General features: G+C 35.8%; 1 protein-coding gene across 2 annotated transcripts in view; it reads right to left on the reverse strand.

Moving 5' to 3' along the window:
- Nucleotides 1-20,881, reverse strand: part of arb2a (ARB2 cotranscriptional regulator A) — a 319,558-nt gene that overhangs the window by 286,450 nt on the left and 12,227 nt on the right. For both annotated transcript variants that reach the window (NM_200418.3, NM_001431106.2), the window contains 1 exon segment: nt 11,384-11,484. In NM_200418.3, coding sequence (NP_956712.3) covers nt 11,384-11,484 — 101 coding nt within the window.

The raw sequence follows: 20,881 nt of genomic DNA on the forward strand, positions 1-20,881 counted from the left end.
GGAAAAATCAACATGTTCAGAACGGTCTTAGTTTCTACACACATTAATATGAAGAAAATGTTGCAATAAACAAAATAAAATATTCAATTTCAATATGGAGAAAAATATGTATTATAAAAGCAAAAAGAAAATGCTGTCTTTTGTACAGCACCAAAAACATGAAAAAAACATTATGAAAATAAAACAAAAATAATTATGAAAAATAAAACAAAGTTTAATGAATGAATGAATGAATGAATTAATTAATTAATATTACATGTGGATTTAAGAGAATGCAAAATCAACACAAACAGCACAAAAAAAAACAAATAAAATGGAATGAATGAATGAATGAATTGATATTAGATGTGGATTAAATAAGAGATTGCATAATTATCACAAACAGCATAAAAACAACAGATAAAATGGAAAGAGAATAAATGAATGAATGGATAAATGAATGGATATTAGATGTGGATTAATTAAGAGAATTCATCGTAAACAACATAAAACAACAAAAAATAAAATGAAAGGGAAATTAATGAATGAATGAAAGAATGAATGAATGAAATGAATGAATATTAGATGTTGATTAATTAAGAAAAATGCATAATCCATAAACATCACAAAATCAACTAAATAAAATGGAAGAAATATAAATGAACAAATGAATGAATGGATGGATGGATAGATATTAGATGTGAATTATTTAAGAGAATGGATATTCATCATAAACAGCATGAAACAAATAAAATGGAAGGGAAATAAATGGGTGAAGAAACTATTGAACGAACGAACGAATGAATGAATGAATGAATGAATGAATGAATGAATGAATATTAGATGTGAATTAATCAAGACAGTGCATAATCATCATAAACAGCATAAAAACAACAAAAATACAAGGTAAGGAAAATGAATGGATGAATGAATGAATGAATGAATGAATGAATGAATGAATGAATGAATGAATGAATGAACGAACCTGTGATTATTAACAGCCACCAAAACCATGAAAAAAAGAAAATAAATGAAAGGGAAAATTAAATAAAATTAAATGAAGCTAAATAAAATATGATGAATGTCAATTTTACTGCAATTCTTTCAGTCTTTGTCCACTCTAACATAAAGCAATTTTTTTCAAAGTTCACAAAAAATAAATGAATAAATGTGAATGAGCTGCATTTACATCAAGTTGTTAGAGTGGCTGACTGTAGTATTGGTAGTAACTAACAGCAAACAAAACAAGATTAGTCACATAAGTGTAAAGCTCGCTTGTAAAGCATCGTTTATTCGCCAATCAGTTTCCATCTTCTATAATTCACTTTTTTTTTTTTGCACAAGTACAAACACCACATGAAGAGAGTCTAAAAAATTACTTTTCAAATTAAAAAAGTGCAAATCAAGGAGTTTTTTTAAATGTGACTTTCCATCACTCAATTCTCATGCAGAATTTCTAAATAAAAATTAACACGGGGAGATGGAAACCCAGCTAGTGACAGTGACGTAGAGCAGAAGGCTTTTAGAATCAAACATTTTCCATCATTTGGTCACCCTCATGCCATTCCTGTATGACTTTCTTCTGTACAAACATGTATGACATTCTATATGTGGAATGCAAACTATTTACATGTAATACATTGAGATATCTTCTTTTGTTTCGCAGACAAAAGTACTGTAATTTTTTATCTTCTATAAAACAACAAAATATATGTGTGGAAAGTCCTAGATCATTTTCTTTTGAAAGGTAGGTTTCTCACTGCCAGAAGTTTCTTGAGCTCTTTAAAAAATATCTTTAAATTTCAGCAAATAAACTATTTAATGGCACTTTAAGGATTTGGAGATAAACTATAACACTCCAAATTCACATTAACATTTATTTAAGTCTATGACAGAGTTTACTCCACACTTTTGGCACACTATCTTCATCTCATAACTTAAGTTTGTTATACTTTAATGTAAAAACAAAATGTTAAACAAAAATTATGTAACTATTATGTTGTTTTATTTGTTTAATGCATTTTATAACACTTATTTTATAATAGTGTTATTTGTTCTTTAATATGCAGTGCTTGTTCTGGCAATAAAAGCCTCATCAATAAAAGACAATAAAATTGAAAATGAGAGCAAGAGGCAGCGAACAGACACACATAGCACCTATTTATGGCTCATCAATCCTAAAATCATCATGCAGCCTTATGGGCCGAGATGCCTTTGCCTGATTTCTCTCTCTCTGTCTCTCTCTTTCTCTCTCTCTCTCTCTCTCTCTCTCTCTCTCTGTGTGTGTGTGAACCTGTCAGGGTAAACCTGCGGTCCAGCAGCTCATTCAGGCCCGGCTGAAGTGCAAATTGGACATCTGGTGCTGCCTCCAGTCTCACAAAGACTCTCGCCCACTTCTGTACCCCACATTCACACTCTCAAATCTGAGAACGCTGGAACACAGGGACACACTCCACCAATAGCGGCATTCTCACATGCACACACACACACATAGAGAGAGAGAGAGGGTTACATTGAGAGGAGGAAATCTAGTTTTCTGCTTAATCTGGCATGCGTATGCATTTTGGGTTGAACAACACTTAATTCACACACTTTTATCACATTCTGTGCTTATTGCACACACAAAAAAGGAAGTCTGTGAATGGATTCAGATATAGTGATGCATGGTCAAATGAGCGGAGAATACTGCATTTTCCACTTGTGACTGAAAACACTGTCAAAATAAAAAATATTAATAAACTTACTTTAGTTATGCAGTTTTTCGTTTGTTTAATATTTATGCAACAAGCTGTCTGACAGCTGGCATTCTGTGTGGGCGCTTATGCTTGTTCACACAAACTGTACAGCATGGAGTTTAAACTGAAAAGACTGAAAAGATTTTATGTTGTTGTTCAGATGTTGTCAATTAAGATATTCGTAATTACTGTATTTATTTGAACTAATAATTAAATTGCCATCAAATAAAATGTGGCGTAGATGCAATCGAGTCCTCACATTTTTATGCACTGTTAGAAAAAAACACAAAGTTAAAGCTTAATTAAGTTAACTCTACTGTTTTTACAAATTTAAGTGAATTGAGCATAAATAATTATGTTGCCACCCTTACCCAAAGAAAATCAATTGTATTGTTTCAACTGATTTTAAATAAGTAGTTGGAACAAGTAGCAAGAGTATTTTTTTGAGTGTGGAATGACTCTAAAATCTCTATTCTAACAATCTAGGCGCAAAGATAAAGGCATAAAAAGCATTAGGGCATGTTCAAATCCACTTTTGCTATATTAAGGATGGAAAACAAGCTCTGTGCCCTGGCACCTGGTCTAACAGGGTTGTGCTTATTCTCTTATTGAGTTGAATGAATGAAAAACAGTTAAACAGAACATCTGCAGCATGAGGATAAAGAACGAGCCTCCTCCTTTTGGACTCTTTACTTTGCCTCTTTACTTTACTCCTTTACTTTCGTGGATAAGGAAACTGTCGTACACACTTTACTGAAAACATCCATGACCCTATATATTTAATTTGGTTTAAACTGAAAGATTTGTTTCAAAACTATTTCTAAAATCAGTTCTAATTTCCAGCGAATGAATAAATGAACAATAATAACGAAGTGTGTTCAAAAAATTATATCCTAGTTATATCCTAACACACATCCTATTCTTTGCCCCATATAGTGACTCATACATCCCCGAAACCCAAGAGGTGGACAAATCTAAACTTAATTTTATTAAAACAAATATAAATATGCATATAATACATAATACTGCTAACAATAATATCATTATACAAATGCAAATTGTCATTAATAAACTGAAAAAGTGTTGACTGTTCATTTATGTAAATACAGTAACTAAGATGAAGTAATACAACCTTACTGTAAAGTGTCACCAGAAAATAAAACAAAAATAAAAAAAATGTATACAAATAAATCAAGATAAAATCAAATTCTTAAACAATGTAATACAGTTAAGCATAGAGCTGTTGTCGCAGCACAACCCAAACCCATTTCAGTAGCTTTTTACCCCAAGACACCTTTATCTGTAAGACTGTCTGTAACTGTGTTACTTTATCTGTAACTTTAACAACAATAAACAATCCACCTCCAATCTATTTACGCATGTTAGCTCGAAATAACTTAAAGTATAAAGTATTACTATTTCCCTTCTAGACTGTTTAATAAATGTAGGTCGCCACAAACAATGCTTTAATATCAGGTGCCACAACTGTGATCTGATATTGCATGCATCCATATTGCACACATACATCACAAACGCATCTAAGCTTGTTCAACCAAATCCTTTAACATTCAAAACAATATCCCAAACTCCAACCTGCTTTCACTTCCACTCTATTTTGAACTCATTCAGCAGAAGAAAGCCGGTCACCCGCTGTTCTGCTCCGAAACTTTTGCTTTATGTTTTCAGCCACATACGCAAACATGCAATGAAAATAGGAGAGTGTTTTTTTGTTTTTTTTGTTTGTTTGTTCTTAAAGGGCCATTTCTCACAGGATCATACCTGGACCACAAATAAAACATTAACGTAATCCTAAAAGAGTCAATCTGTTTCCTTTGAACATCAAACGAATGTGAACTACAAATAAAGCCAATGAATGCAGATGTAAATGAACAAAGATAATTAAGTGCATGTATCCACAAATTACCTTAAGACTTGGTGAACTGCGTTTGAACTTTCTAAGCCAAGTACAGTCAGGATACAAAAGGAAAAGAAACTTTCCTGAAGGCACACACACACACATGCACACTGGGATGTCATTGTAAACCCGAGTGTCCTCATAATGTTGATTAATCTGACATTGTCTTCATAAACAACGTATACAGGAAGGCACACACACGAAGCCAACATAATACACATAACAATATGAAAAATCAACACTCTTAAACCTTATAACACGCACACAACAAAGCCAATTATATGCATGTCCTGTATACGCACATTACCTTAAGTGTACTGCATTTGAACTCTCCAAGTACACAATACAGAATAAAAAGAAACTTTCCTAAAGCAACACACACACTGGGATTAAATTTTTAAAATGGCAATACTGTTCATATTAAATCTGTATTCCTTAAAGAATCTAAATCAAATGGAAAGCTTATAAATCTAAATCAAATCAAATGGGGGCATCTGAATTGATACCCAGTGCTAACAAACACACATTCTCATAAGATAGCATACGATACACATCAGAATGAACAATCAACACTCTTAAATCTTATAACATGCACACAACAAGAATTAAATGCATGTATACACACGTATACATTACCTTAAATAAACAACATTTAAACTTTCTAAGTCAAGTAAAGACAGTTTTAGAAATGTCAATACTGTTTAAATAAAATCTGTTTTCATTGAACCAAGAATCAAAAGCTTACAGAGTTAGCTTAGCAGCAAAAGTTTGAGGACTACAAAAAAACACATCCAGGTTAGGGCTGGGTCGATAGACGATGCTTTAGTCCATCTGGCTGATAGACATCACTATGCTGAGCCGGCATTGCAATCCTCCGCCCGGCCCCGACTCAGCAGCAACCCACTGGCAAAAAACACACCCCATTAATACTAATACGTCTTAGTTTTAAAATGGCGAGTTTTACCGAGCATTTGTAAAAAGCCCTCCTCCCACACTATACCGCTGAAAATGGTACATGACCACACACACACACACACACACACACTCTGTCATGCTGCAGCACATGCACACGTCTGAGCTCCAGCAGTCCAGTAGTAACGTGTCATAGCATCAGTAGACTGCTTCAATCTTTCGCTTTTATGCTTGTACTTAGTACTGTTGGTTGGTTCCCGCTGTTTGTGCACCTTTTTACCAATCAAGTTTGTCGATGCCATTATAACGATACAGATCACTCTGCCTATTCATGCCAGAGTCCTGCGGAAAAAGTGATTGGCAGGTAGTAATTTGTGTGTAACTTATCTTTTATTATTTATGATTTGGTTATGGGTAAAACAAAGACGATGAGGGTCAGGTTGTTGAAACGGTAGGCTACACAATTAATTCGTTATGAATTTATTTATAATTCATAAATAATTAATTCACCGCCACCTACTAAACGATGCCATCGTCCATCGCGATGTTCACATTAGACATCGTACCTAATCCAGTTAAATGAGGCCATAAACCTTTCAGGTTGCGCACATACACCCTACGCAGCAAAGTGGTGTAGCTAGAGGTACTCTAAAGTTACAGCAGAGAAAGCTTAAATGCTGTACAAACGCTGCTATTTCCACAGAGCTTGTTCTGTTCTGTTTTTGGGCTTTCAAAGGACACAAAGAGAGAAGTGCTTACAGTTTAATTTTAATTATGTGTCAGAGATTTATAACAAATATATAGCTAGCATTAGACAAAGGACAGCTTCCAGAATCTCTCCCAGTTTAGTGCTAGATTTGGCTGAAAACTCCTCGAAAAAGGAGCAGCTCCAACCATAATAGAAAAGTTGTGGATTGTGAGCCACAACCTTTAGGTGTTTTTATTTGTTAAAATTGATCTATTACATGCATAGTGTCTAGCGTTAAAGGTGTGTTGTAACAAGGACGTAAATAAGGATGTAAACAACAGGAAATGCTGATTGGTAACGCTACCAATTAAGCTACAAATTCATATTTATCCGTCAAACCTCTTTAAGCATCCACAATCTTCAGCAGCGCTGCAGTGTCTATGCGACTGTTTTCCCTGCATTCTACATCTCAAATTATCAGGTCGCAATAGATATGTGAATATTTAATTTCACTTACACATGCTTATAACCCCAATATATGTGAAAGACAATTGTCAGATTTCATTTTAGAGAGCAGGCACGAGGTTCAGTTGTGTCCTTTTCATTTTCCGTCTGATTCAGGCTCAAACTGATACGGCTAACAGCTACTCTGACTGACAGTATATACACAGCAGAGGCAAAGCGCATGCTAGTAGAGAGGCATGATGCTTCCTGTTAACAAGGAGTCAATCTGCGAATCATAGCACATTATGTTAGCTAACCAATCAAAGCCTCTTGAGGGCAAGCTTTCAGAAAAAACTAAGAAATATGAAAGTCGTTTTCATGTTAGCTGAGTACAGTATATATTCAAAGTAATATATATGAAAAAATAAACTGATTTTTTTTTTTACAAATGAAGCATGAGCACACATTGTTTTGCACCCCATAAACACAACCAAGCCTTAAAAATACACTCTGGACCACCCCGTTCAACCTTATAACACACACACACACAAAGATTTAATTAAGTTTATGTATACACACATTACCTTAAGTGAACTGCATTAAAACTTTCTAAGTCAAGTACAGTCAGGGTACATCCCACACACACAGTTTTGGAAATTTCAGTACTGCAAAAATTCAGTCTGTCACCCAGTCAACCCACACACACACACTCAAGAATCGAAAGCTTGTGAATCTAAATCAAATCGATGCATTTTTACAGACAGATACACACACTCTAATAAGCTAACATTCAATACACATCAGAATACGAACAATCAACACTCTTAAACCTTATAATGCGCATACAAAGCCAAAGCGCGACAGTGGAAGGAGGTTGAGGGAAGTAATGCTTGGTAAAGCGTGAAGGTGTGAACAGCGAGAGAGCTGTAAATCAGAGCTCACTCAGACAAAGCACAACAAAAAACACTTTGTGGATAAAAGATAGTCTGTACAGTAGCAGAGATGGCCTGTGTACTCCTGAAATCCATATCAGGTATCAAATGCAGGTGTAAACAAAAATGCCTTGTGAGCTGATCACTGAGGCCACATTTAAAGGTAGTCAAAAATCTATCTGACCCATGTAAATATAAATGATGACCTACACAAATTTCAATACCAACAGCACTGAGCTAGAACAAAGATTTTAAAGCTTGATGGTTATGTGTGGCCTATATCTATGCGAGTTCAGTGCAGTTTTATGCAAGTTATGGATTATATATGGATTTTTTAATTGTTTGTTTGTTTAAAAAGTTATATTTTTTTTACAGTTGAGCCAGTATAGTATAGAAATAATCCATCAGGTGAATCGTTGACTAAGTTAAATTATAAAATATAAAAAAAATTTCAGTTATTTTATTTGATTAAAAAATGTGTAGTTTGTGTAATATTATATAATAATTAATTTCCTTATTTTTCCCCCTTTATAATAATTCTATATTTAATGTCAATAGTGACTGTGATCAGAGATGGGCAGTATTTATGATAGAAGTATTTTAACTATGTATTTTAAATACAAAATAGTATTTTGTCATTTTTATTTTATAGGGTTGATAAAATTGGATTAATATTTTGTATTAAAATACTTTAGTGTCTTGTATTACTGTATTTTTAAAAAAAAATGTAATGCTACATGATGACATACGCTTATTTTATGCAGCTGTCATTTTAAAACATGAAAGCGAGGCTGCGGTGGGAAGAAACACGGAAATATATGATCAGCACTGTAAATATTGCAACAACATGCTGTGTACTACAAACCTCCAGCTGTTGCTGCTATTTCAAATTGCAGATGTGGTGTAAACATCACTTTGAAATCATTCAGTTCAATTTAATTAAAACAATTGAAAGCGTATTACGCATCAAACAACATCACAATCTTTTTAAGGATAATACGCTTAAGTGTCCTCCTAGGCTTCAGTTCATAGCAGCCGGTAAACACAGTAAAGACGCTTCCCTGCTTTAGCCTATGTAACCCGGTGAGCGATAAAACAGCGCAGTCCTTTGTAGCACATCCTCATGCTGTCTGTATTAGTGTTGTCCCGGTACAGAAGTTTTAAAAACATCCATTTCCAGCTAACATTCAAGCGCTGCTGAGCGCGTTTTTAAACACCACTGATTTGCCATAGCATTCACCAGTGCTCAAAAGAACTGTGATTGGCTGTGAAGGTCATCAGATCACCGCTCTTCAAAGATTGCAAACACAGATAGACGTCATTAGTGTTTTAAAGCCTTGAAGATCAGTCTACTCATCATGTTTGTGCTTGGTAAACATCAGTGAAGTGTGGTGAACTAATGACCTTAACATCCAATCACAGTCATTTCTGTTGAGCACGTTAAGAATGGAAAATCAGCGCTGTTTAAAAATGCCATCAACAGTGACTTAAATGTTAATGGGAAATGGACGTTTTTTTTTACATTTTATTACCAAAATTTTGTATCGTGACAAGTATAATATAGTGAAAGAACCAGTTCATTAACTTGTGTTTGATGAATGGCATCTAAAACGCGTGTTTGGGAAAGAAAACGTTAGCAAACTAGTGCCATTTCCCTTAACTTAGCTGAAAATCTTTTTTTTTTTTTTTTTTTTTTTCCACTTTCCATTCAGAATGTACCTACGGGTTACTTGGAAGGCAGTGAAACTATAAATTTGTGTCACTTTCGCTTCACTGATAAAATATACATGCAGGTACACAATGTTCCTGTGTGACTCAGGTGATACTTTCGGGTTTCTTCACACCGCAGCTTCGATTTTGCTGTTTTAAATGGCAGCTGCGTGAAATCAGTCTATGTTGTACCACTGTAATACTACATAATGACATCATAAAAATGCGGCCTCAGATTGATGCTTTCTCAGTTATTTGCCCTAAGCTTGAGATCAAAACAGAAAATTGATTATGCTTGGAGTATGGACGAAAAAATTCAATACACAAAGATAATCAGAGACAAATAGTAGGAGTATATATTTGAGAGCAAGTCTACAATCACTGAAGATAGTACACTGCACATTGCTAAGACCAGTAATATTCAATAGCAGTGTTGTTTACAGTTCCTCAGTATCTTTGCTTAACAAATTAGATATAACAAAATATCAGTCCAACAACAGGAATATGGAGCCTTCAGCACATAATCATCGTCTCAATGCTGCTGGTGAAAATGTACAGGAAGTTTAAATATAATAAAAAAACACCTAAAGATGGTGTTGTGGTGTTTTTAAAGAGGGTAAACCAAAATGCCAAAAGAACTGAAAAGCTCTTGGGAGAATGAGTCAACTGCATAAATAATAGTAGTTTTAGATGGATTGTTGATGTAGAGGCCAATAAAATAAGACAAATAACATTTAAATAGGTCCTACAGTGGAGATTCCTATTATGCCTCATTGGCTGTTTCAAATGCCAGAAGTTGATCTGCAGATTAAGGTGTATCCATATAAATGGTCCACCCTTTAGTTAATGAAGAGAAAAAGATGAAATTATATTTTTTTTAAATATGAGCAACAAATTTAAATGGCCTCCTAATACATCAACCTTTTAAAATATAAGACTGTTAAGAGATGCATTACATAGTTTTTTACAGTGATTAGAGATCATCTTGAAGAAAGGACTTTCTGTACTGCATGAAATTTGTACAAAATCTAAACTAAAATCAAAGAGAAACAAAGGTTTATAAATATCTCCTCACGCAGGAGTAGAGGTGAATGAGTTGGCAGAGAAGCTGACTTAAACTTGCTATGAGAATGCCATTGCTGTCAAACATTGTTTACTTCACTGAATCAGTGTAACAGGAATGATCCAACAGTCCTACTGGTGAAAGGTTTGCAAAAGAATTTTGTATATTTTCAAAATACAAAATACAGTATTTTATTTCAATACATTTGTGGCTGTTGTATTTTGAAGATCATTTTGATACACAAAAGTTATGTATTTGGTATTTTATAAAAATTTAATACATTACATTTAAAAGGTATTTTTGCCCATCCTTGACTGTGATGGCAAAATGAAAAAAAAATAATATGCAAATTTGGTAAATCAAAACCTTCTGCAATAATCAATGTTGTAAAATGCTGTGCTGGTTAATAATTATGAGGTCTTTATCTGTGAATTTATTACCTTTGGTATAGAACTGCATTTATTTCGAAAAATAAAAACACAAATATCTTTGCTTTCACTTTTAATTGATTAATTGTATTCTTGCTAAATGGAAGCATTTAATTCTTAAACAATCCTAATATAAAACCTGCCAGAAATGCACTGACAGTAAGATTTAATCATAATCAGCAAATTACTATATTAAAATGATTTCTGAAGGACTGCGTGACATAAAAGAACAATATTCTTTTGGAATCTGGAACATTTTAATATGCAATTTGTTACAGAGATGCATAATGTTCAACATCACAGGAACAAACTACATTTTGAAATTGACTCACAAAACAATTTAAATTAAAATATTATTGTAAAATATTACTCTGTGTTTTTGAATTAAACTAATGCTTAAAAAATCTTAATGTTTGACCAGTGCTGTAAATATTTCACATGTACACAGAAGTCCAATCAATAATCAATTATACTAATCTGTACTACTGAAATAATGCATACACTATAAAACTCCCATAATGCTATATTTAAACACCAGGGGATCACATCTGAAAATGTTATTAAATATTAACATTACCTCTCCCAGCGCTTCATATCTTTTTTGGTTCCATCTGTGCAGGTCCTCCTTGTAGTTAAAGACAAACGGCTCCCCAGTTTTCGTATGTCTTAACTGGCCCTCTACAGCAAAAGGAAAAACATAGATTTGTATAATTTCGTAAAAGCCTTTGGATACCAAAATTAGGTTTACTGGTTTTTCATAAACAGTTTGTAACACATTAAATCTGGCCCAAACATATTCTCAAAATAGCCCCAATAAAGTCATGATGCCTGCTATATCTTACGAAAGGCCATCTTCTGCATTTCCATTAAAAGTCTGCTCTCATTTTTGTTTATCACATTTTCCTCCCTATAAAATTGGTTCCATTTTTACTTGAGCTCAGGATGAAGTGAATGTTAAGGCCAATATTAGTGCATTGTGTCAATAAAAGTGAAGCGTGAGGAAAGGCATCAATCCAAAGCCTTTGTAAGTCAACAATGAAAGAATGCTCTCCAACATAAAAGTAAGACTTCTTTGATTGGCCATCACACACTTGAAAGCGCAGTATGTTTTATCAGCAAGGGCAAAACATTGGCAAGCTTGAACTCATGCGAATCGCTTTTTACCTTTCTTTTAGCAAACATTTTGCACCTGCAGTTTAAGGAGTGTCACAGTGTAGGATGAGAAGTACACATACACCTATTGCACCCATAATATGCATACTCTTTCAAACATGGTCCAATTGCCAGCAAACAAATACCTGTATGTATACACGGATATAGGCAGTGCTGTCAGTTTATTCTGCTTTTGTGTTTGTTAAATATCATTAAGTATTTTTGTGGCTACTCTCTAAGACAGGGGTGTTCAAACTCAGTCCATGAGGGCCGGTGGCCTGCATATTTTAGTTCTAAGCCCAATTAAACACACCTGCAACAGCTAATCATTCTCTTTCTAGGACTAGGCATACTAGAAACTACCAGGGAGGTGTGTTGAAGGAAGTTGGAGTTAAACTATAGTGTCTATTGTTAAACTATACAGTCTTTTTGGGTCTAGGGATGTGACCGCAACAGAAAATAAATGATTGGTGGTGGATGATGTGCAATGGCTGGAAAAATAAGAGAGAGAACTCATGTCCTCAAACAGAATGGCTAGAAAACTTAGACAAAAGATCAAATCAAGAAAAAGAGAAGTTTATTTACATATATCAAAATATAATAAAGAAAAACAGGGTATTAATTTAGTAGGGAGCAAGGCCAAAACAACAACCAAAAACAAGCTAACTCCTAATATAATCTCTTGCTAATCTGAAATAAAAGAAACAAAAATACATAAACTAACTCCCTTTACTAAACGAAAAACAGGAGAAAACTGATTCCGAAACAAAATGGCACCCACCTTCCTACTTAACCCTCAAATTAAACAAACAAATCAACCAGACTCACTTCTATTTAGGTGAATTGTTAGATGTTAACAAGAAGATCATGGAAAGTAGAAGTCTGACTCCAACAGCTTCACCACACAGGAGCTAATTAAGCTAAATCATATCTGTAAAGCTCTTACAAACAACAGGTCTGAATTTGGAGAAGAGCTCAGCCACTGCACAATCTTGCCACAATCTACCAACACTGGTTTGAAGTGCAGCTCAGCTTAAATACTCTCTCTCCCAACAGCCAATCACTAGGAAGATCCAATGATTGCTACCAGGTGGACACAGTTACCTGCAGGGAGAGAGAGAGAGAGAGAGAGAGAGAGAGAGAGAGAGAGAGAGAGAGAGAGAGAGAGAGAGAGAAACACACAGAGAGAGAGAGGAAAAACACAAAGCTCATTGTGCACCAAAAGATAAGTCTCAGGACGTAACAATAGGGACACCAGCCCTCTAGGACCGAAATTGAACACCTCTGGTCTAAGGTTATCACTGTGTTTTTGTAACAATTCAATCCAAATCCAATTCCAAAAAACGTCCTATTTCATCTTTCCATAACACACTGAAATAACCACACACAAGCTCCTTTAAACACCATTTATTAAAACAAACAAACCATAGAAAGATTGCATACACTCACCAGTAGCCACTCTTCAGAATCAAACCTGTTCAGTAGTGATGTGACATTGTGCAGAGAGGTTTTGAAGCATGTATCAAAAAAAAGATGCATCTCGCAGCGAAGCAGTGCACCGGAGTTAGACTCGTTTTACCATAATCACGTGATCAGTGGACGTCCGAAGCTTCATTTTCGCTTATAGCCACGTGACTGAATTTTAAATCAAAGGTTTAAACAACCTTGTGGGTTAGTGTGTGTGTGTATAGCAAGAGATGATGCGTTGATTACATACATTTCTACTGTTTAAAAACACTGCATCGGCCTCACACAAACTGTGAACCATACTAAAGTGTGTATGTGTATTATTTACAACTTATTAATTTTAATACACAACTTTAATAAAAAAAAACCCTGCTTATTGTGGTATAGCTGTATCGAAGTGTTGTAAAAAAAATAAATGAGTGAAAAGAGAAGAGAGAACCTAGTCCAGGAGACTCGAAACAAGCAGAATTCCTTTATTGAGACGTGTTGGTTAATCTGCAGTCATACAGCGTCTTTAAGATGTCCATGCAAGAGCCTACTAGAGGTCCGCAGTCTGCAAGTTCTTTCACAAGTCTCTCACAAGTCTCACACAGGTCTGAATTAGTCTGAATTAAGACAAAGATTTCATGGCTATATTGTGTTCTTAGGAGGAGGGGATATAGCTAAACAAAGTATGCAAATTAAGGGTTGTGGTCGGCAGGGTAAACTGCTTCTCAGGTCTAATCTCATCATGTTCTGGAGACAGAAACCGCCTGACCATTTGATCGAAAAGAGAAAACAATAGACACCCCATGCTGTGAAACTGACAATTTGCATTACTTTGGCTTAGCCTGTAATCAGAAATGTCCCTCCTAGCTGGGATGTTAATGAAATTATATAATTAAAAACCAGAGAATATAACTTTTCAGTTATACGTAGATTATTGTTAATTTGAAATTAGATGATAAAAATTTATATTTCCACAGTTCCCCCTTTGAGAGTTATTTAAAAACTCTCACAAAAAAAAATATAAATTTGTAAGCTTTCCTAAAACCATTCAATGGCTTCTGTTTGATAACAGAAGCCCCATCTTCTAGTCATGTAACTTGAAAAGTTACAGGCACATTTAACTTATTCTGTGTCATTTCAATATCTACATAGATGTAAGTGTAGATTTCTAAAACTGTTCACACGTCTATGACAATCAGTTGTAATGTCACAAATCCTACATGATGACACAAAAAATCATGTAGTTAAACTGCAGATCTTCTGAAAGTCCATGGCTTGTGAATAGTGTTCAGTCTTTTGTGAGGTGTGTTTCTTGTGGTTCTTCTCCAGCACAGAGTTGATCTGATGACTTCCTGTCATTCATGGATCTCCGTAGTGATGCTCTAGTTTAGAGTGTTTCTTGAGAAGATGCAGTGTTTGTGTTTACCTGCACACAAGAAAACACGGAAACAGCAGACCAGCAGTATTCATGCATAGACTTGTATGATCATACAGTTCATGTGTCTAGTTATTCAGGTGTTTGTATAGTGGTTGTGTTAAGTTGGTGATCACATAGTGTTGTGTATTTACTGTCTCCTAATCTTAAAGTTATGACACCTATAAAACAGTGAGGTGAGGATGGGGGGAGAAAAACAAAAAAGAAAAGGGAGTCTTCACCACAGGGTGCGGCCCCTGAAGCCTGTTGCTTTCAGTTCTGCCCTGGGCTCCTCACTGGTTTGTGTGTCCTGTTCTGTCCCTGAGTGTGGTGGGCAAACTTTAAAATGTGAGACACAAACTATCATTCAATAAATATCAGTCCTATCAGACATCATAACATTGAATGGGTAGTGATTGAAAATATGTGTTAAACACATTCCAGGCTGTAAGTGGACTTAAGCAGAGTTCCCTAATACAAAGGAAGAAGTTTCCTTTGTGTCTTTTTACAAAGAGTCTTTCATCTTAATTGTAAATGAACTGGGACATTAAGCACTTACAGCCAAAAAATGGTTAGCATCTTTGTGGACAGCTCAATGGATTTAGTGATGAGGGGAGGGGTATGTTGAGGGCATTTAGCAAACTGTTCAGAAGTTGATTTACCCTGTTCATCTCTTTAAAGTTCTTTTTATTCTTTCTACACTCCCTCATCCAATGTCCTTTTTTACCACAGTAATGACAACAGATATTTTTCCTAAGACATTTGTGATTTGATGTCTTTTCTGTGTTGACCTTAGTGGCGGCTGCTTCAAATCTGACTCTGTCTTTGATGTAAGAGTCTCTTTCCCACAAAGCTAAACTGTTCAGATTATTTCTGAGAGTGGTGGAAGACCAGGTGATATTAAGAAATGGCAAAGCTTGTCTGTATTCAGTTGCAAGGCCATCTGACCAGATGCGGACTAGGGGTCCCTCATCATTTAGCACACTGTCCGAATTATCAGCTAATCCACTGTAAGTTATGGCGGATTGACAAAATCTCTCAGTGAATTCATTCACAGATTCATCTTTCCTTTGCACACAACAAGTCACTTTTGACCAGTCGATCTTTGGGCCAACAATGTTCTTTAGAGCTTTCAAAACACCCTCTCTCAAATCATCCTTACTGGCATGTTGTAATTTAGAGGTCACAGTATGCTCAAAACTGTTGAGTTCAGATTCAGTGAGAATTTGAGACATTAGCTGGGTGACTTCTGTTAATGACATGTCATAAAGACGCATTTTGCTGATTAGTGCTCTGCTAAACTCTGAAAAATTTGTGCGTGCTGATGGTAAGCTTTGAGATAATCTGTCTATTTCTCTAGGTCCTAGTGTTCTGGAAACTGTTTGAATTTGAACAACAGGAGTGTTGTTGTGTGAACTCTCAGTTCTCTTAGATCTTCTGGCACCACAAACCTCCACTGAACCTATGAGCAAATCACTATCTGATTGGATGGAAATGTCTGTTTCAGAGACAATTTGTATGTCAGGATGTTTATTATCAGGCTGACTAACCTTCTCAATGTCAGTTTTTGATTTCTTGAGGTTCAGTTGTTTTGTTAATGAGGTTATCTTAGCATGAAGCTCTTGGATCTGTTTCTCTAATTCAGATTTAGCCTGAGCTTTTTGTTTAGCTCGAGATAAATTGAATTCTCTGTAGCAGCAGATAATGCCTTTTACATTGTTTTTACGAATGCATGCATCAAGCACTTTCTTGCATTCATCTAATGTCCAAACATCATCTGGGTCAATGCTAAATTTCTTTGTCAAATTTAGTCTGACTGACTCTGTTATTGAGTCCATGTGCTGTTGTAGCAGCGATTTGAAATCCTGATCTGACAATAAAGGAGTTTTTAAACTACCTTTTTCAGTTGTAGTGATCAGTCTTGTATTCTGTCTGAACATTTTGTGAGCTTATTATCACAAAGTAAAAATACTAAAACTTTTCAGATGAAAGTGTAGTAATTTCTTCTCTGGCGAAACAGAGGGTAACAATATTAGCACATGTTGCTAAAACTTCCTGCCTGAACAAGAGATAACATCAGTTAGCTTGTATAGCTAAACTTAAACTTCTCTGGATGAACAGAGGTTAAACAAAATAAAAGAAAAGAAAATAGCGCATAAGGCTTAACTTCTCTGAAGAGAGGATAACTTTTTAAAAGAAAATAGCACGTAAGGCTTTACTTCTCTATTGAAATAGAGGATAGCTTTTTGTTAAACAAACCCTGCAGCTGTTTGTTAACTTTTCTCTGATGGAGCAGAGAATAACCATGTGTATAGACTGGTCTGTATGGTTCTTTTGATAGAGTGAAACTCACCAAATCGAGGTTGAGCTGAAAAGATTCAGTCTGGAGTGATCTGATCTTTGTATTCAGGTAGCTTCAATGTTCATCAGGGTTGCAGTCAGCAAATAGTTGAGAATTTGTGACGTCCGCTGAGTGACTTCAAATTGCCGTTGAGCTGAAGATTCCGTCTGAAGAAGTTTCCTTGATCTTGAAGGTTCAAGTTGAATTCCAGGTGGATTTCAGTCTTTTGTGGCAAATTGTTGAGAATTTGAGGATTTCAGTCTCTATCCGGCTCACGGCACCAAGTTGTTGTAAAAAAAAATAAATGAGTGAAAAGAGAAGAGAGAACCTAGTCCAGGAGACTCGAAACAAGCAGAATTCCTTTATTGAGACGTGTTGGTTAATCTGCAGTCATACAGCGTCTTTAAGATGTCCATGCAAGAGCCTACTAGAGGTCCGCAGTCTGCAAGTTCTTTCACAAGTCTCTCACAAGTCTCACACAGGTCTGAATTAGTCTGAATTAAGACAAAGATTTCATGGCTATATTGTGTTCTTAGGAGGAGGGGATATAGCTAAACAAAGTATGCAAATTAAGGGTTGTGGTCGGCAGGGTAAACTGCTTCTCAGGTCTAATCTCATCATGTTCTAGAGACAGAAACCGCCTGACCATTTGATCGAAAAGAGAAAACAATAGACACCCCATGCTGTGAAACTGACAATTTGCATTACTTTGGCTTAGCCTGTAATCAGAAATGTCCCTCCTAGCTGGGATGTTAATGAAATTATATAATTAAAAACCAGAGAATATAACTTTTCAGTTATACGTAGATTATTGTTAATTTGAAATTAGATGATAAAAATTTATATTTCCACAGTAGGCCAGCTGGTGAGTGCAGTATAAATGTCTCATTCCCATAGCCTTCTCCTTAAAGCATTCGCCTCCCGTGCAGAAACCGCTGACTCGATCCCCGCTCCGAACGAATGGGTGGGTGTAGGACCGATTGGAATATGATAAAAATAAATAGTTTAGAATACCATGAGTTTTACTGCAGTCATCGGTGCTTCAATGTAACATGCCTTATAAGGTTGGGTCGATAGACAATGCCATCGTACATCGCCAATAGCCAATAGACAACACGATGCTGAGCTAGCATTGCCAATCCTCCGCCCCGCCTCCGACGCAAACCCGCTCACGAAAAATACACACTTGGCCCCGTTTACACCAATGCGTCTTAGTGTTAAAATGTCATTTTAGAACGAAAATGATTCACATCCACATCGTTTTACCTAGCATTTCTGCACAGCCCTCCGTCCGTGAAAACGCACATCACACACACACACACACACACACACACACACACACACACACACACACACACACACACACACACACACACACACACACACACACACACACACACACACACACACACACACACACACAGACACACACACACACACACACACACACACAGACACAGACACAGACACTCACTGTTATGCGCTCCTCTGAGCTCCAGGCAGAGAGAAGTGCACGTTGGACACTTTATCAAGGATGTACCACCGGATCGCGTGTTACTATAGTTGTTAAACATCATATTCAGAAATCCCAAATCTCTATGGATTTGCGGGACTCATGATGCCTGCAAACGAGTGATTATGTCCCGGAAATCGGGCGTCTCCCTCCTGGTCCTTAAATTACTTGCGCACCTTTCTCACCCACAGATCCCTTCTCACTCTTCAGACACGTCAATGTATATTTTAACACTATCTCTGTAATTATTCTTTCGATAATAGTTTTTTTCTCCTTACTTTTTATGTTATTCTATTTTCCTTCTTATTTCAGTAGTCTGGCTGAGATTCTTGTGATGGTGCTGCAAAATTGCTGTATTATTTACTAGTGTTTTGGTGCATGTTCTAGTTGGTATAAGGCAGGGGTGTCAAACTCAATTCCTGGAGGGCCGAAGCCCTGCACAGTTTAGTTCCAACCCTGCTCCAACACACTTACCTGTAGGTTTCAAACAAGCCTGAAGGACTCAATTAGTTTGATCAGGTGTGTTTAATTAGGGTTGGAACTAAACTGTGCAGAGCTGCGTCCCTTTTGGAACTGAGATTGACACCTGTGGTATAAGGTAATAACACTGAGATAATTGTGTTGACATATTTGCATGATGTACACTATTGAGTGTTGTTCTTTACAAAAAAGTTATACAAATAAAGTTTTAAAAAGTGTGTTTTTTTGTAAAGACGATCACAAATGGACTATGTTATGTTAAAAACAAGAACTGGAATATTTTGAGATTATCCACTTTCCTCTGCAATGATTAAAAAAATGCACATTTGATCAGACAGACTGCTTTTGTTGAGTAAACACTTAAAAAGTCCAAACTTTCCACCGAGAGTTTATTTTGTGTGAATGATTTACTGATATTTATTTTTGTTTAAATGATATGGTATGTGTTTCCCAGCATGGTGCCGAGTTGTGGCTGGAAAGGCATCTGCTATGTAAAATGAATTTAAGAGTAGTTAGCCGTTCATTCTGCTGTGGCAACCCCTGATAAATCAAGGACTAAGTTGAAAGAAAATGAATGAATGAATAAGGTATGTGAAGGACACAAGAGTGAGCTGCAGCAGAAAAAGCGCATAATCCAGTTTGTCCTAAACAGGAGTCATACTTTATATCAAGGGCTTTAAAATAAATCCAGAGATATAGTTAACATGTACAGTTTGAAATGGGTTGCCATGTCAGATGCTCTAACAGACACGAGCTGCTGACATATTAGCTACTTGCAGTGTTTAAGGTGTTTGAGATGTTGTTTTCTTCAGATTTATTAGCTCTTCTCTGAATTTTTTTTTGTATTTAATTGTTTTTAAATATAATGTTAAACAAAGCAAGAAAATTATTCACATTGTTTCCTGTTATATTTTTCCATAGAATATCTTGTTTCTTTTTAGTTTGGCTGGAGGATGATTGAACGAATGAATGAACGAACGAACGAACGAACGAACGAACGAACGAACAAATGAACGAACAAATGAACGAACGAAAAATGTAAAACTGCTAAGATCAATATTATTATGCCTTTTTTATTTGGCTATAAACAAACCACCAAAGACCATGTCCAATGATTGCCTAATTAAACTCACTTGCACAATTAATCTAATTAGTTTAGTTAAGTGTTTAAATTGCACATTAATTAGAATACTAGTATCTTGCAAATAATTCATTCATTTTCTTTTCGGCTTAGTCCCTTTATTAATTTGGGGTTGCCACAGTGTAATGAACCGCCAACTTATCCAGCATGTTTTACACAGCAGATGCCTTTCCAGCTGCAACCCAACACTGGGAAACACCATACGCTCTTATTCATGCACACACATACACTACGGCCAATTTAGCTTACCCAATTCACCTATATCACATGTCTTTGGACTGTGGGGAAAACCGGAGCACCAGGGGGATTCAAGCAAACACAGAGAGAAACTCCACACAGAAATGCCAAATGACCCAAAGGGGTGGTCCACAATGTATTTTTAAGGCTTACTTGTGTTTATAAGATGCAAAGCACTGTGTGCTTCTCCTTTATTTGTAGAAAATCTGGTTATTTTTTCATACATCTCACTTTGATTATATACTGCTATTCAGCTAAAATGCAAATTACTGTCATATTTCCTAGTTCCTCTGAAAGGCCCACCCTTAAGGCTCTGATTGGTCCGCAAACATAATGTGCTGT

This window comes from Danio rerio, chromosome 5 (genome assembly GCF_052040795.2).
Source record: "Danio rerio strain M-AB ecotype USA chromosome 5, GRCz13ab, whole genome shotgun sequence".
NCBI classification, from domain to species: domain Eukaryota; kingdom Metazoa; phylum Chordata; class Actinopteri; order Cypriniformes; family Danionidae; genus Danio; species Danio rerio.